Source organism: Rhagoletis zephyria, unplaced genomic scaffold (assembly GCF_001687245.7).
Source record: "Rhagoletis zephyria isolate East Lansing unplaced genomic scaffold, Rhagoletis_zephyria_1.1 Rzeph_scaffold_02357, whole genome shotgun sequence".
Classification (NCBI taxonomy): domain Eukaryota; kingdom Metazoa; phylum Arthropoda; class Insecta; order Diptera; family Tephritidae; genus Rhagoletis; species Rhagoletis zephyria.
In genome coordinates this window covers 34008-53566 of record NW_016159441.1, presented here as the reverse complement: position 1 = coordinate 53566, position 19559 = coordinate 34008, and the positions used below count along the sequence as shown (strand labels likewise).

The window sequence follows — 19559 nt, the reverse complement described above, 5'->3', positions numbered from 1 at the left end:
TATTTTCACACCACTTTATCTTCTTTATCCTTACCTTTACCGATTATATTATGGGCCAAAAACGGACAGATAGCCGATTTAATCGCGCATGTAAACGACTGAAGATATATTCTAACCCAAAATCAATCGTTTCTTCGTCCCATTTGACAATGTTTTTTCACTGTTTTAACAATAAATGTGATTGAGTTTGACATAGTTAAAAACAGCCTTATTATTTCCAGTTAAGTTACGGATGCAGTGCTTGGTCAAACTCCTAGACGGTGCAGAAGAGCTGGAGCTATTCAAACTTCAATGTAATGCGTAATGCTTCATTCGATCGATTGACTCGAGCATTTGATCAAAATGCTTGACCATTAGGACCTGCATATCGATTAATGGCACTGGATATGATGCTCGTAAGATCTTAATGGCTTTAAAACCGTATAGCTGGCCTCGCTACAAAATCCTTCGCAATAAAAGGAATATCTAGCAGGCTCCATAAATGCACCCTTAGACCAAAAAAGAAGACGGTCGTTGGGACACCTTCAGCCCAATAAAATTAATCGCTCAGATACAAGCGTACAAGTGAAAAGAAGACTGAAAATTTATATAATAAAAAATGTAAATTTCTATTAAATTCGCACTTATAGTCTAAAACTTCTTCTTGATCTTGAAGGTTATTTTCCATTTACAATTGTACATTTTTTGAATTAGAAATAAAACCAATCAAATTACATACTATAACATTCGACACCTTGATCACTATACCTAAATCAAACAGTTGTTATCCTCAATCAATCAAATCACCCCGTAGTCGTAAAATTCCAAGTTTCAAAAGCCACAAACGGTAAACGTTTGTAAAAAAATGGCAACGGCAAGCTCAACAAAAAAAAACTAACTTCTCTGTAGTTTAACTAACAAAATACCGTAATTGGTCACCAAAGTCAAGCTGTGACTATGAATACATGCCACAAAAGCACATACACACACACACATTTGTATTGATTTAGAGATTCACATCATCGCCGGTTTTGGATAAGATAAATCTGCGAGGTGACACGTCAAGCTAATGAATAAAATATGTATGTATATATGTACATATGTATATACAAATGTTTTAGGAGTTTGCTAAAAGCACTGATTGATACACGCATACACATACACTCCTGTATAATCCCTGCAAAAATCGTTGGATCATTTAGTCTATTTGTGGCATATTGGAGTACTTACAATTGCGAAAAAGCATCTGTGAAGTGAAGAACAAAAGCGTGTTCAAACGAAAAACTATATCAACAATACCATTCTTAGTTGGAGTAGTTTTGCGCTACACTGATGTAATGCAGAGCTGGAGTATATGGTCCTGCTCTAGGACATCGCAATCTTAATTGAAGCAGATTTTTTTATATGAATTGTGGTTAATTTTGGACTACTCCTTCACCCTTAGGCAATACTCTTTACATGCACGCATGGCGTAGTCGTCTCGATTTTTGCACGGATCGAATGGTTATACTACATACAAATATAACTATATACTAACCTTTTTCAATAGAGCAGCGATTTAGGTATGCCCCTAGGTTGACGTTCTGAAATTCCAAGCCAAACAAAAGTTGCAATGTGGAAGACAACAAAGATCTGCACGCGAATGCGATGAAATATTTCGATGAATTTAAAATTCACTTTTAACACCGGCCGTTTTAACAAACAGTTTGTTGCCAGAGCACAAAACTTCGAATGCAATAAATTAATTCGCTTATTTTTAATAGAGATCTTAAGCTTTCAGTATTTCAGTTAATTTTGTTCACGCGACACGTTAAGGATCTCGTTTATTTTCCTATGTATGTATGTATATATGTATGTATTTTGTTTCACTTGTATTCAACTCTTGTTTTGTTTTTGGTAATTTTGAGCTTTAGTTTTATTTTTCGATTTTCTTGAGACTTTTTTTATTTTCTGAGTTTTACCAACGAAGAACAAATTCGTACGTTTCGATCGAGCGCCAAAGACAGACTGATTCAAAGTCAAGATGAATGAAAGCGAAAAAGCGTTTGCGACTTGATTGCCATTGAAATGCCGCTTGCCGATTGCGTGCTCCCAGCGCCACTTCATTTAGCTCCACTGCGCTCCACTGCGCTCCGCTCCGTAGCGAGCTGATCAAACAAGTTGAAATGGTGCGAGCGGAGTGTCAGCCGGGGGCGATGGAACCTGTGTACCAGCGGATGGGAAGGTAAATAGTACCTAGGTATGTACATACGTACATACATATTTATCTATGAATGTATAAATGTTTGTGTGCATACGTGCATACACGATATTATTGGCTAAAATGCGCAAATGTTAGTTAAGCGCTGTTGTTGTTTTGACCGAATATGTTAACCCCCCCAAACATGTTTCCAAAGGTGTTTTCGAAGATTCCGTTTGAGCCCACTAAGCTCGACGACTGCTGACGACGATCGCCAATCGAACTATGTACCTAAGCTTAAATTTAAAAAAAAAATGAACACCAAAATGCCAAATGTTAAATGGTAGTAGGCTGGTTTGGTGGCGGACTCGATTGCTGGCTTTTGGTGGTGGAGTCTTGCTTGGGCGTTTAACACGCCAGACTGCGAATTAAACGCGGGCGGTGCGAGAGCAAAACAACACATACATACACTTGTATGTACATGCGAGTACATACATACATATGTAATGTATGTACATAGGTGAGAAAATAATAATAATAATAATGAGAGTAACAACAAAGAAAGAAATGCAAACTGAAAATGCGACAAAAAACAAAAGCTCTATTCTGCGATAAGTTGAGGTGTTAATAGGCATACACATGTATACATACATACATATGTATGTATGTGTTTATCTATAAACACAATCACTGAGCCAATTGGCAATATTTTCAACTACATACATACATATATCAAAAACTAACTAAAGGTTTTGAAAAACAAAAATTCATTTAGCATCATTAGTCAAAATGTCATTTTGTTTATTTTTTATATATAAGCATTCTATAAAATTCAGTTTTTTACTTTGTTTCGCAGCCAACAAATACGAGTAGGTACGACTAAAGCGCAGCTTTCAAAATAAATATTAACAATATAGTATGACGAAATCACTTTGTTATACTTATTTAGTATCTAAAATAAAATTATGTACTCTTCTCTTTCACGCCATTCTCAATACTTTTGTTCGCTCGTTGCTGTTTTGAGAGATGACGTAAATCTGCGAAATAATTTTTTAGTATGAGGTTAAAAGGTGATATGAGATTTTTTTAACAAAGGCTTTATCGAATGATATTTTGCATAATATTTTTGTATGAAATTATGTACTACTGGAAATACACAGGAACATATATATATATACATATGTATGCAAGTGTTTATTTGTCCACATGCAATTTGTTCAATTACCGAAATTATTTTAAGCGATTATTGTTCCGTTTGAGCTAGCATGTTTTGTGAGTTCATTCTCGAAGGTTAGCTTTATATGGCGAAAAGGACTGAATGCATTAAAACATTTCATTAACACTGTCATAGCTCACTCAAATAATGCGATTTAACCCATTTTATATTTTATATTTGTTGGACTTGGTTTTTCTTAAACAAATGCTGATCGGTTCATTTAATATTTTTTACAGCTAGAACTTGTTAATCACTTGCACTCAACTCATAGGTGTATGGTCTCTTGATACTGCATCCTCCACTATAGAGAGAGATGGAACCAGTGGCGGATTTAACGGTCAGCAAAACAAGCAGTGCTGACTGGGCCGCCCCCAACAGAAGGGCCCCAGTGCTCTCACCAGCAACTAACTCAAATGCAAAATCAGCAAATTTGTCCGGCTCTGGGTATCCTTTGATTAGCGACGAAAAAACGTTTGGCAGCGAGCTATAGTGAGCCCCAATGAAAAAGAAAAACATGCCTCGGATGAGACCCGCTTCTTTCGATCACGACCACGGCAAACGTAAACAGGACTACGATGTGAGGGTATGCACTTGGAGTATCCGTACTATTAATAGGGAAGGTGCCTCTGCCCGGCTGGTTGATGTCCTCGGGAAGACAAAGTCTGACATCACCGCCTTCCAGGTAATGCGATGGACCGGGCAAGGCAAGGTAAACGTGGAGCCTTGCGACATCTACTACAGTTGCCACGGTGTTGGATTTATGTTGGGAGAGAGACTCCGTCGCCGAGTACTGGCGTTTACCCTGGTGAACGAATATCTAGCCACAATCCGCATCAAAGCTCATCTGTGCCCATGCCCCGATGGAAGAGAAAGAGAAAGCGCCCACGGATATCTTCTCGGTGCGCTTGCAGCGTACAAAAATTATGCCTTGCGATTTTGTAGCACTAGGTTCCAGCATTAAAATATCCACCAAGCTACGTGGCTGTCTCCAGATCGAAAAACAAGAAACCAGATCGACAATGTTTTTATAGACGGAATGCATGCTTCCAATGTCTTAGACGTACGTACACACCGGGAACTAAACATCGACTCGGACCCTATCTTGTTGCAACCAAGATACGCACCCGCCCAACAATGCAAGGAAAGCTTAACGTCGAAATGCTGCAATCACAACAGACCGCTAATTTATTTGCCACTCTACTCTCACACCTACTCTCTGAGAGCCCTCTTCAACATACCGACATACGCGAGCAATGTAACTACATTTTCCACTCATTAAGCACCGCCGCCAAAGGTACGATGAGGAACGTCAAGAGGCTACGGAGAAAAAATATACCGCCTACGGAGCCACGCAGCGATCAACGCGAGCCATGTAGGACCACGTGGGATGCGTGCCATGTGGGATCGTTAAAGAATCGCCGAGCTTCTTTAGCTAAAAACTCAGTGAGTGTATAATAACTGGGCCCCCGAAGAGATTTCTGACTGGGCCCTTTTTCTTAAATCCGCCACTCGCTGGAACTAATCTTATAAGTACGGTTATATTCCTGACTTTAGGAAGAGAAAGAAGAGGCGAGGTATTGAGAATCCAATCAGAGTGATGGATTCAACAGTGGGCATTCTTAAAACCACGCAGAGATAAAGATTACCTATAGAAACAAGAAGATGGTATATATGAAATTTGGCAAAGCGTGGCGGAAAAGTGTTCCACAATACATCATATAAAATTTTCTAGGCTAAGGGATAAAAGAGGCGGCAATATGAAAAACATTCCACAGAGATTACTTATTGATTTTATTTGAAAATTCGTATAAAATTTATTTATTCGTTATTTATCAGAAAATCTACTTGAATGCATAATTTAACAAATAATTGTTTAAGAAAAAAGCTCAACTGACTTTAATGCTCATTTAAAACTTGAGGAATACTATTAATTTCTTCACGATCCAATGATCGGAACTAAACCAAATTAATATGGGACAAGCCATGAGGTAGCAGCTTCTTTATTTTATAGAATGTCTTCTTCTGAATTTTATGTGATGTCTTCATTAATTCATTTAAAAGATAAGTTATTCATCTTATTAAATAGAATAGTGTCGGTGAGGCATCCACCGTAGCCGAATAGGTCGAACTGGAAACTCTCATTAATTAGGCCCCGGGTTCGAGGCCAGATCAGCGCAGACTTCGGTTTTTTTCATTTTGTTTTTTTTTTCATAAAAAATAAAAAGAAATCCTCCTTGATTTCATTGAAAAGATAATCCCACCAAAAATAAGGGGGCTTTTTTCTTGCAGAACAACCATGCAGATATCTTCAAATTTGTGTTCTCCTTTTTAGGTAAATTTCGCACTGTACATCATAGATTAGTCAGTTTTAGGACTTGAAATTTGAGATGTATTTAAATTATTTAAATCCTAGGCCTCCACCGATAATACTACATACCCACAATGTCCTAAATAATTGATCTGAAACCTCTGACGTGATAAATGATACAATGCAAAGTTGAATTCACATCGTCGATTCGAAACACATCAGGAATGTGATAACTGACAAAGCTTCACTTGGGAGAGCAATAGGAAAACCTTGCAGTATTCGCCGAGTTTTATTTATTTGTACAGTAGCCTATCGGGCACGGTACCTCGTAGCCTTCACGTCCTGTCAGAGAGGACGCTTGTCTGTCTCTGCTTTCTGTATTTACAAACCTCTGTTTCAGCGGAAATCACCCACTAACCAACATTAGAAATCTTTTTCTGAATCTGGGTCGTATTGTGGCATTAATCATACTCCAAATAAGTAAGTATCCTAAGATAACATATGCTTCATTTCAATTTGAGATATGCCAAATATCTACTGACATATCTTACCAAGCCAAATACAGGCGGCCGCTCGCGGTCGAAGCAGCATCCAATTTTTTTACAACTGAAAGCAAACATCAAATGAGCAAATGACATCTTTGTCCGTGGAGTCGCATCAAACCAAAATTCGCACTATATTTAGTAAAGCACGACTCTTCCAAATAATTGTAGCAATGTCAAAGCCAAAAAAGAATACACCAAATTCGAAATATCCCCAGAATCACAAAAGAAATGTGTCATGAAAAATTACAAATAATTCGAGACATTAATGGCACATATCGCAGAAATCAACGTTGGCGGCGGAGAACATGACGCGTCGTCATGAAACAGCTACTCCCACACCCAATGGACGAATGACTATTATAAGTCATGCGTACATACATACATACATATATAAATTTGTATGAACAAGATTCACTTGAAACAAGCACATAAAAATGAAATTTGAGTATGCCAACCAAACCCGCCGAATGACCAGCAAATAGCCGTGGTCGGTCTAGTCGGTTTGTAAGGCGTTGAACCAGCTCAGCTAACCTCAAGATGCGTTCTAGTTTTCCATGTAAACTACTACGTATTCATCGCAGCGATTCGAGAAAACATTGATTCATGTCAAATGCCCAATCGTGGTGACAGCTTTGCAACCAAACGTGGCTGCTTCAAGTAATCACTGGAGCACACGGTAGCGACACAGCGCGTCTACTTCAAAGCCGCCAACCAACAACAACTCTATAAGTAAGTAAATCGACAAGACCACCGACGCCAAACCTAACAAATACAACTGCCATCACCTCAATACCTACATACATACATATGCAGGTAATATTTATGTATGTGCAAACCATAGGTAAGTTTGTACAAACTTCAAGCTGAGCAGCCGGTAATGGTATTGGCTATCCAGCCGGCGGCTGCTTGCTCGCTCGCAGTCAACGGATTTGTCCACGTACAATAGCTTGTCTTTCCAATACGACTAACCAGTGAGCCGAACTACCGCCAAATCAAATTAAATCGAACTGAATTGTGCTGCTACATGGAAAACCGGCAAATTATGGGCAGTTCAAACAGCGTATCGCTCAATAAATTAGCCGGTTGGTTTATAAGAGTAAATAGGTACTCGTATAGCCAGAGTCTACCAAAGCATTGTCGAACATGTGTTAGCCATCAAGTTTTGCAGGTTGGGAGCAGGCGCGCATGCGCCTTAGCACAACGAATTACACCCCTTGTAACTGAGTGGGCTGCTAGTTATATTGTTTTGTTTATATTATTCTATATTAATATATTTTATTGTTTTTGTCTATTAAAGCACAAAGCTCCATATAAAACTATACATGTTAGTGTGCTGAAAATAAAATGCATTTTCTCATGATTTTATTAGCGCAGTCTTTGAATGAATTGTGATGCACCGTGGGCCCTCTTGATTAATTCACAGGTATGCTTATGTATGTGAATAAAATCTTAATTAATAATTGTCTTCACATGTATTCAACTGATTCGCACACCCGACACATATGTCAATGCATAATGATTTCAAGACGTTGCCCGGTGAGACTTTCATTTCAGCCCTACATACTTACATCAATGTCAATAATATCGGACTAGTTACTGCAATGACTAATAAGCGACTAAGTTGGTTGTAAATGATATACATATGTATCTAAAATGGGAAGAATTTCGGATAAATAACCTACTTATGTATGGATGTATGTATGTCCAAAAAATTACACCTTAAAAATTCTTTCATCTCTGAGGAGGCGAGGTAATGGGAATTGGAAGCCTAGCTTGTACCTGTTCCTAGATGATAAGGCCTTACATTTGGTAAAGCCCTTCTTTGCAAAAATTTAGGAGAGCTCACTTTGCAGCCTATGCAACTGTAAAATGCAGAAGCTGAACTTTACAATTTATAATAATATAATATAATACTTAAAAAGTAGTACATAGATGAATAAAGCACTGCGACCAGTAGGTCTATTGTGCCCTCAGCTCATTACAGTACCTAAACTAGCTCTAGAGACTCTAGAAGTTTCAGAATAGATCCCGGGGGTATAGAGTGTATGTGCTCCTATCTTGGCCATAATTGTGTAGAGCAGGGGTGCGCACCCAGTAGCTCAGTTGGCTCACTTTGGCTCACACAAAATGATCATAGGGATCATTTCCTCAGTAAAAGCAAACAGGACAAAACTCGTTCGCCATTCATTCACTGCTACTGGCTCGCATTCGCTCCGCAGTATGTTTGTATATTTCCTTTATGGTTAGTTTAGTACAAAAAAGTATCTTTTGCTATTTCGAAGACGGGCTTAGCCTAGTTTCAACTGGCCAATTCAAGGTAGTGTGCCACCCCATCCTCCAAAGAAGAGACTCCTATTTATTACAAAAAATTTTTAGTACCATAGGTTATTTCTCCTGGAATATAGAAGGGGCAATTCGAACAATTAGCAGCAATGCAAAAATGATCTAATAATGACAAAGTTCTTTTCCGGCGGAAATTATCAGGACGTACATACATATATAAATCAAGCTAAAGGGATATGGTTCCACGCGACACTTGCAGGCAATATTCACTTTGAGCAACTACGCCTGGTACCTTCCTTGAAAGGAAATACCCTCTGCTCCTGTAATTACGATAAGATAAGACCTAATCACCAAACTTCTATATATGAAAAATTCTAAATTCCTATACATTTTAATCGATTATTTACACTGTTCAGCAACTTGTACCCACGCACTTATCCACAACTATTCTAATGTACAAAAATAGCTACATGAATGTACATATTGCGACTCATGTGTGAAATAACAAACTAGTAAGTTACAATGAATTTACAAATGACATCGTCTAGTCGCTAATATGTTCATATTTGCAACAATAATAATAACACCAACGATCGATTGCCAGAGAAGTCCAGCACAGTCAAGTTTATCGACAATTAAGACAAGTCAAGCTGGTTGAATGAAGTTGAAATGCTCGCCCACCAGAAAAATACAGCCAATTTAGCCAGCCAACTGGAAATGATCATGGCCAAATGCGAAAATGAAATCTGCATTGCAGCACAGCTGACTGACTACACAACACTGACACTGGCGTTGATGACAAACGATGACGTCACTTACAAATATCATTTTAAAGAAGCTAAGTTTTCACTCAATCGAAAAGCAACCAAAACTGGTTAATGATGATTATGATGATGACGCTGAATATATGAATGCAAAAACAAATACAAATACAAACTGACGAGCATACATACTAAATATAAGTACAAACATACATTTGTATAGAACGACTAAAGTGACAGCAAGTTGCGCAAACCCAACCAGTCAACCATTGTCACCGTCAATAACCAGGCGCCCATCCGCTTCAGTACTTGATGATATCAGCCTAGATTTGTTGAGGCGAGTAAGTAGCAATCAGATGGCCAATTTGGGAGCTTAAGTGTTTTTCGGTTTTTACTTTTGTTTTTTTTTTGGTAAGAAATTTATGCGTCGCCCTTTGGCGTTGTAATTTATTGTAGTTGCTGTTATGTGTATTTGGTTGTAGTACATACATACATACATAAGCATTTATGTACGTACATATTTGTCTTTGAGTAGAGTTTACGCTGTGTAGCTTAGTTGTTTGGCTTGAACCGATCAGAAGATTCAGACAAGTAGCCGAGTGTGGACTACCTGCGCGCATGCGATGTGTACAGGATACATAGTCAAACAATGATGCGTCATCGTAAGCGTTCGAATTTCTTATTCGTGACCGCACTTGATAACCCCTGCAGGAAAAATATCAGCAAGTAAGGTGAAATTCTACAAGGTTTTGCTAATTTCAAATAGTGCTGATAGAAAGAATGCGGAATGTTTTTGGGAGATACATATATCCGCGAAAAGAAGCTTGAGACTAAACGAATTTGGCGATATCAGTGATGTGAAGATTTCTGATTCGCTTTACGCTTTCCGATATAGACAACTACCTAGGCTTGATTCTGCAAGTAAATTGGAATCTGTCATGGAAAGCTTAGAGTGATGAGGGAGTGAAGTGGATCTATAATACTACACTGAAGAAATTGGAAATAGATGGAGCTTCTCTACTTAGGTTATTTCCTGGCTCCATGAAACCATAGTTAAGCCCACAGTGTTTTATGAAGTCCTCCTCTGTTGGAAGTCTCCAGTGAAGACTGCACTTACGCTTAACGTCACACTTAACATATCAGCTGTCGGCATCGTAGATAAGGGTGAGATCGGACTTAGAGGCACTGGGCAAATAGCTGAATCCGGATTTGGACACTCTATCTGTTGACACCGATCACTGAGTGGCTGGGATGGCAGTGGCAATCGGGGCTTTGCGTTCGCTAAGAGTGCGTTCAAAACTATTTAGTAGGGTATTGCATGACCTCTCTTTCTGTTGCTATGGTGATATTGCAGGAAGTTGCTGTGAGTAGTCCAGGAGAGCCACCTTCGACTGTGTCTCACCGAGAAACGAGGGAGAAGTACCGTTTACTATATTTAGGGTGCCCATGGGCAGATTGGCATCGAGTCAGCAGAGCGAACGCTGGCCGAAAATCGTCCAGCCGAAGGTGCATCGGACAGGTCAATGTGCGATGGATATTAGCGCGGAGAGACTGGATGTTACACCGGATCCTCAGCGTCGTAGTTCCTTAAAATACAATGAGGTGGAGTCCACTCAACACTTTTTCTTAAGCTGCACGGCTTTTCCACGACTACAATCTAAACGCCTTGGGTAAAGGGTACGGCCCAGCTACGGCTAGCCCAGCGTTTTTAGTTAGAAACCTAGATTTCCTTACTTGATTGATAACTTTTACTATGTATGTATGTATGTAAACGCATTCATCCCACCAATGGGCTTGATAAGTTCCTACGAGTCTGCGCGGCTTTCCTGATGGCCCATATTGCGCAATATTTACGAACGAACTCGCGTACATACGTATGAAGGTATTTTGAATACATACATATGTATATGCAAGTGTGCCTTTGGATTCAAATAAGTACATATGTATCTATGCATTTATGTAACTTATTTGAATGCAAATGCGCTCATTGATTTGCGGCGCCGCTAGGCGTATGAGTCACCTTCTCCGCCGCCAAGATATGCACCCGTATGTGCATGTGTTTGTATGAATGTAGATTTTATATATATTTTTATATGCAGGCACACATACATACATACATATGTATGTATCTGCAATGCATAACTATGCTCGTGTGCAGTGGCTGCTTAATTGAGCGCGTGCCCCGGGAACCAGTTTTTGTGTTGCCCCCATCATCATTTGACCATACACACAATCATCGCAGTCATAATCGGTGCTCATCGTCTGGCCATAAATTAATATTAGCAGGCGTTATATTTAACGATTAATAATAAATTCGTATAAATACAATAAATAAAAATATTGGCTTTTCGAAACGATTTCGTTTATTCCATTTGAGTAAGTATTTAAATTAACTTCTTTTGAACTGCCATCTCAAGAACTAATTGAAATTTGATTTTGAGAAAAATTATGACAAAACTCCAGGCGATTGGATCGATATATGTAATACTATGTATGTATGTACATTAGAGTGGTCCAAAAATAGTAAAGTCGGAATTTTAATACCGCCACCCCCTAGGATTGTTCTATACCGAAAAAACTGTACACCAATTTTTTTTATTTTGAAATCAATAAATCAATCAATCAAAAAAATATTTAGGGAGCGCTTTGAATCAAAGTTTTCCATGCATTTTATATGGAGAAAAAACAACTTTTCGTTGAAATGGTGTAGAATTCTTGAAAATCAATATTTTTCGATCGGAAAACTGTGATTATCTCCAGAAGACTTCCAGTATTAATATCCAATTGTTTAGTTAACCATTTTTTGATACTAAAGATTTTTTATTGGTCCCCCATTGCATTTCCTGAGGTTGTTGGCGGACCTATAAAATACAGTTACTATGAAAAAATGGTTAAATAAAGAATTGGGTATTATTATTGAGAATCCGCTGAAGAGACACAGGCTTTGCCGATCGAAAAATATCGATTTTCAAGAATTCTGCACCATTTCTTCGAAAAGTTGTTATTTCCCCATATAAATACATGGAAATCTTTGAGCGCGGTGAGCACTATCTACTTTTTTTTAATAAAAACTAGGGGTATATAACTATTCTATGGGGTGGCGGCATTAAAATTCCGACTTTACATTTTTACATGCAATTTTGGACCACTCTAATGTACATCTACAATACAATATATACGCATTTATGAATTATTTACGATAAACAATGGCGACGCGTTGGTGAAACGAATCTCATCCATTAATAGTAGACAATTGATGTTTTTATTGAAAAATTTATTCATTTTTAACAATTTTTAATGTCGCATCAGTGTCTGCCCGAATGTCTACAATCGATTAAAGTGTTTCTCTGCGTAGGTGTATGTATATACATATGCGGATTCATTCTCATTTCAATATACATATGTACATAAATGTAGCACCCATGATTAATTAATTGTGACTTTGACTTAAATCAGTTTGCATTCGAAGATTTCTGTTCAATCTTACTTTGTTGTTTATGTGTCGGTGTGTTTATTTAAAAAAAAAAACTTTAAATCGTCTTAATTAACTTAAGTACATATACAACTTAAGTATGTATGTATTTAAGTACATAATTACACGCCCGCACATATTAACAAGTTTTGACTACTTATTTTTACGTTATTTCATTTAATTTATTTTCTTAAAGAAAAACGTAGTTCATTCTTTAACAAACACCATACAAATCAACAATTCAAACTTTGTGCAAAAACTATAAAAATTCAGCAAATATTCACCAAAATTGTACACTTTTTTTAAGAATTTTTGGAAAAGTTTTGCGTATGCAGTTTTATAGCCCATAGCGCTGGCGTGTCACTCATTTTCTTCCATACAAAGTACGTTCGAAAAATTTTTTATATGGAAGAAAACCGTCAACAAAAAAATTTACAAAAACGAACGGTATTTTGTAGCCATAATAAAATTGCATGTGCTATAAAACTGCATACGCAAATTTTTTCTGAAAATTTAAAAAAAAGTCTAAAATTTTGATGAAAATTTATTTTTTCACAAGAAAATAATTGAAGTAAAATAATATATACATAAATAGTAAAAACTTGCCAAAATGTGTCGGTCTTATAATTATGCAAAGCACTGTATTTGCCTCATCTTTCTTTAATTCATAAAGATCATACTACCTAAAGGTGCTTATTTAAGGTTCATATCAACTTTCACATTTGCGCAAATTGTAGAGAGAAAAAGCCCTTTTAGAGGCCAGCAATGAAGCACTTTTTTCAGCGTTTCTTGGGTAGGCCTTTTAAATAGAATGGCTTCACTTACTAAAGCCTACCTAAATTACATATCTTCTGTGATACGATACGTTTGAGTTCAGTATTATTTTATAGTGCTAATAAGTAGTTATACATATATACAAATACATGTAAAACTATTTCATATCGTAAAACATTTCTGCAAACCAAAGTTCCGGAAATAGTAACGCAAACTTTAAGAGTATCGGAAGTCTATTCCGAATTCTATACCGATTTCTTTATGAAGGACGCATAATTTTGTGATAACCTATGCGAAAGGCCATGTTGGATCGATAAACTTTTTCATTAAGTCTTAATCAGCATATTATCGAAAACGTTTGAAATCGCGAAAACACGGCTGCTCCTTTGCGCCAAAAAAGGCTATGATCGGATGTCGTATGGCTTTAATCTTTCTTAATAAAGTCTCAGAGATCACACAAATCAACACCGAACAGTTTTTTTTACGAAAGGATGCTAATACTATCTACTTTACCGAATTCACATCTCAAAAAGAACTTAGTGTAGATTTTTCGGAGTTGTATAATTTTGGCGATATTAATTTCCATAGTTAACTAGGCGACTGTGAATTGGAATTAATAGTTAAACTCGTGTTAGTGGTTAAGTTAGCAATAATTTAGCTACGTACTATGAATTGAGTTTTTAAATACATAAGTATGTATCACAAAAATCAACTTACCATTCGTCGCAGCATATCTTCGTTTTGAATTGCGCTCAAATCGCATTCCAGCTCCATTTTGAAGCCTGAAAATATATATATACATAAGTAAGTAGGAATTAATTTAATTGAAAAAATTGCAGATTTTTATATATGTACATGTAATCTGTAAATACAAAATTTACAAAAAAAAAGAAAGTAATTATCCCTTTCCTTGTACAAATACACAAAACAATATATATACTCACGAAAGTATAGGCCAATTTTAGTAAAGCTGTGTTTTTGGTTTTTCACTCTAGCGTCAGGATTTTTTAAAAGGACTTTGAAATTTTAAAGATATAATTACTCCAAAAAATTATTTAAAACCAAACCAGCAAAACCGACTGCCATTTTGAACCGACTTCCAAAAAAGGAAGAGGTTATCAGTTCATCGGAATATTTTTTTTTTGTATGTACGTTACCGCATAAGTTTGGACCACGTCACCCGATTTCGATAATTCTTTTTGCATCAGAGGTGGTGCCATACTAATCTGGTTTAGATCCGATCAGTGGATCGTGATATATATATATATATATATATTTTTTTTATAAGTCGTTTTTTTTTGCTAAAAATTACTTGTTTAGTATATCTTCTTTAAACTTTCATTTAAATACCAAAAACACTTTTTTATCGAAAAATTTAACAACTCTTGAGATTTGTTCATATACATATGTATGCATTTTTATAACGTGTTTCAACGAACACTGTGTATTAAAAAATTTTTAAAATTTAGGCAGCAAAACAATTGAAAATGCATTATTTTGGTAAAAAAAAAAACCCACAGTATCCATTTTTGGAATAAAAAAAAAGTATTACATATATTGCCAGAAGAAATATACATAGATACGTGCGTTACGCATACCTGATGCTTAAAAAAATTTTACCTTTTTAATGCTAGAGAATTTTTTATTTTAATTGATACCCATAGGGTTATTTTACATTGCACTGAATTTTTAAAAACATTTATTTTTTTTAATTTTTTTTTTTTTTAATTTGGAAGTCCTTTTCAAAAAAAAAAACCCTGAAGTCAGAGAGAAATACTAAATACGAAGTTTTACTTGATTTTGCCCATAGTTTCGGGAATATATTCATTTTTTTTTGTGTATTCATTTTACAGTCGCACTGTATAATGCGTACATACATATGTACATAAATTAATTAATATACAGGTACATATGTATATACTATACATATTTATATAGGATTGTACAAAAAAGCAATTGATGGCATGCAGAAATTGAACTGATCTACTTTGGAAATAACTCCACTGTTGTATCCATTAAAAATTTTGGTTTCAATTATAAGACACAGGGTTTTCCAATAAGGGAATTGCCTTTTAAATCGAAACAATTTTTCAATATTCTCCACTATGGCTTGATAGTATCTATGCGTATTTAGCTTAACAATAAAATCTCTCGAAGATACATAAATACAATTTCCTGAGGAAACGCTTTAATAAAACTGATTCGCCTAGAATAAATTCATTCATTCAGTTGACAGCCTGTGTGTGGGTTATTTTTGCATTTGCAATCAATTTTAATAATAACCATTAATATTTGGTTCATAGACGCGCTTTATTAGCATGCAATGCTTACGTAATACAAACATATGTATGTGTATGTACTCGTAAATATGAAGCACCTGTGGCCTCCCCCATGTCGAGTATACTCTCGCCAAAAGAGTTTGCTTTAATTGACTTTTTTCATATATTATATATGTATATACTTGAACAATGAAACGCGTAAATATATCATATGTATGTATGTATATTTGTGCATATGTATGTATACACCCAATAAACATTTTTGTTAAATCTCAATTTGAGATGCATTTTCCTTATCTCAAATCTCGAACGTTACTTCTCAAATGCATCTCAAATAACCGTTGACCGCCGTCCCAAACAAAAAGGTACAATTTAAATATGAAATTTTTCTTTATTTTCAAATGGTGAAAAATTTAATTCTCAAGATTTTCTCAAACGTGAGAGGAGCGGAACGAAATGAAATCCAGTTACTCTCATTGTAATATATGTATAGTGTTGCCGATGATGTATGTAAAAGAAACACACAGTTTTTGTAGAAAAAGAGTTTTTTATTGGATTTTCGTCATACACACACAAAAATAATTTTTTTGTTTAACATAAAAATATTATTTCATTTCAAGTAGGTAAATTGTTGGTCACAATCGATGCAGCAGACTAATTTTCTCTTTCGGTTTCAAGTTGTAATGGCCAGTCAGTAGCTTATGTCTGTACAAATGATCAATCACAAAATAATATTATCAAACAATTTTCACTCAAATCAATAAATTAATTGCTTTTAAATTCACTCGAACAAGGAGCGATTTTGCGACAGGCAAATTGCGAATAACAGCAAACGCGTAGTCCAGAAGCCATTTTGTGACTGATGTAGCAGACTAGCGATAGACTTCGACATATTTCCATTGTTGACACAGATGAAACGGAATGAAATGCTAAGAAAATCTTTCTCAAATGCTTTTCAAACTATTCTTAAGATGATAAACAATATTTGAGAAAAATTTGAGAAAATGTTTATTAGTTTCGAATGATAAACAATGCTGAAAATCAAAATGAGAAATAAGATTTTCTCAAGCGCTTGAAAATTTTTGTTCCAGTGCTTGCTGGGTAGGGTCATTTGTGGCTGTCGATGTTTGCCTCGATGTCGGCATGGAGTCGACATTATTTGCAATGACAACTCACAATCGCATTCGCACTCGCATGTGCGGCAACAAGTTTCAGTTTTCATTTTCCAAAAATGGTAAAATTAAGCAACAAATTTTCGTTTTTATTGCTTGACATTAAATTTTTATTATTATTTATTTGTTGAGTGCATATGCACATATACGATATATGTATGAACTTTTCAAGTCTAATTCGTTTTGGTCATTTCAATTGTAAACTCGAATTAATTGAAATTCTGGCCACATGCCTGCCGACAGGCTTACAAATGGACAAGTCCGATCTGACTTGTTTATGTGAACGTGAAAGGGACTTACATTGTAATATGTTAATCTATTTGTTTAGACAAAAAATACCTAACTGATATTTATTTGTTTTAATAATTTTAATTGGTAATGCTGCTATTGCTCGAATGTATTGAGTACAGCGGCCAATAAGTAGTACTTTAGCGAGTCCAAATAGTTTGAAGTTTTAAGGCTTACTTCTAAAGGATTTTATCATCATAAAAATATTCGTCCTCCCAACTTCCTAAAAACAGTCCAAATCACGTTCTTTTCACAGCTTAAATACAAACTTTTCGCAAGCCACTCTAGAGTACATGCCAAGAGAAGTGAATCCTACCTTTTTTGCAAAGGTACAAAGAAATAAACTTGAGTGAGGTCAATGTTTTAAAACGGCAGTCGGTAACACATCTCATTGGCCCGTAAGAGAGCGTAATCCAGTTTGAGTTATGAAAAGTCCACAAATGGCTAAAACGGCTGGTCAAACAATGCGTCCAGCTGTGTGGTACCCAAATTTGAAGTTAAAAAGCAAATGTTGCTTGCCCAAAAGAATTACATTTTCAAAGAAAAAAAAAAACAGTCTCAAAAATTCAAAACATACAATTAATATTCTCAAAAAACTATGCGCCAAATATAGTAAAACCGCTTTTTTAGTTTTTTTCTCTGGCGTCACGATTTTATTAAAGGACTTTTAAATTGCAACGATATGATTAATGCAAAAAATTATTTTAAAAAATCAGTGAAATATTGAATAACAATATGGACACCAAATGAAAGAAAAAATCCTGCATAATTTAAAAAAACCCCTGCATAATAAAAAAAAAAAAATCGTCACAAGGACGAAAAAGTATTGAAAATGCCTTTTGTAATTAGTTTTATTTTTTGAAGCTAATAATTTAGAATGACGAAATTCGACGATGTGGCCGCGTGTATATTAGTCATATTACTTATACTTTTTTCAAGCATAAATGTTGCAAATTTTCAAGGATAGTTAAGGATAAAATCTAATGTTTTTTAATTCCACAGATTTTTCTCTTAAATTCGATACCCATATTCTTGTTCTACATTGATTTTAGTTTTTAAAATAATTTTTCGTATTAATCGAATCTTTGAAATTTCAAAGTACTTTCAAAAAATCCTGATATCGGAAAGAGAAACCACAAACGCAGTTTTATTATATTTTGCCTGCAATTTCGCGAATATATAATAAATTTTGGTGTGCAAACTTACATACATACATAGGTATATAAATAAAAATATATATGTAAATAAGAAAGATTTACAAAAAGTCTTAATTCCATTTCGTAATGCATACGAACAACTCAACTATTTCATTAACCGACTCCAAAAAAAGGACACCTCAAAGGTTGTCCCATACTAAATAATTTGATTCAGTTCCGATCATTGGGTTATGAAAAAATTAACGGTACCCCTAAATTTTTATACGAACATTAAAGTCGGTTGTGCTTTTTGCTTGAAAATTACTTGTTTTTATTTTCAAGGTATTAATAAAAAGGCGTGTTTCTCGTATTTTGATTTTATTCAAAAATTAACTAAATTAAATTAAATTCAGATCTCACAAATTTTCCGACAAATTTTTTCACAGAAAAGTCGGAGAAAAAATTGGTCAATCATATCATAGAAATCCGAAATCAGGGACCGAAAAGTGACCATTAAATACGAAGATCTTTTAAATCATTGCAAAACATTGTTTATATTTTTGATCAAACTTTATAGGTATTTTGTCCTTTCTATTTTGTTGTGTCGACCATTTTTCACCGTTATAATGGTTTTCCAAAACCGTTGTGTGTTGAAAAATTCAATTAGCGAGTTTATTAAATTTGTACAAAATCGCGAATCACGAACCAGCCTAATGCGCATAAATATTTTTAAATACATAAATATGTACATATGTATGTAAATGCGTACATAAATAAACGATCAATTGATTTTGTCGTTTGCAATGAAATGCATTTGTGCAACAATCAATACGCGTCAAAAAATTTACTGATTTGAACTTGAATAAATTAACTTTTGAGGATTTTAAATTGAATTGAATTACAGGCATAGGATGCTTTGCATATGTATGGATGTATGTACGTTGTACATATCGAGGGCTTACATATATTCGATACCCTCTTTCTGCAATTTTCACAAAAACTACTTTGTGATGTTTGAACCCATCTGGGACTTACCTGTCATCACTGATGTTAATTCCGACTTTGCAGTTTTATAGTAAATTCTTCTCTCAAGCGTTATACAAGGTCATCATTAATAGCACCTTGGGTGGATTTTTATATCAGAATCTCATTTTTGTGAAAATTACA

The 19559-nt window shown here is 35.4% G+C and overlaps 1 protein-coding gene across 1 annotated transcript in view; it reads right to left on the bottom strand.

The window, feature by feature from the left end:
- LOC108366651 (titin-like) overlaps positions 1-19559 on the bottom strand; it is a 48268-nt gene that overhangs the window by 24917 nt on the left and 3792 nt on the right. The window contains 1 exon segment of the mRNA XM_017621106.1: positions 14235-14299. Within this exon segment, the coding sequence (XP_017476595.1) occupies positions 14235-14291 (57 nt within the window). The 5' untranslated portion in view covers positions 14292-14299.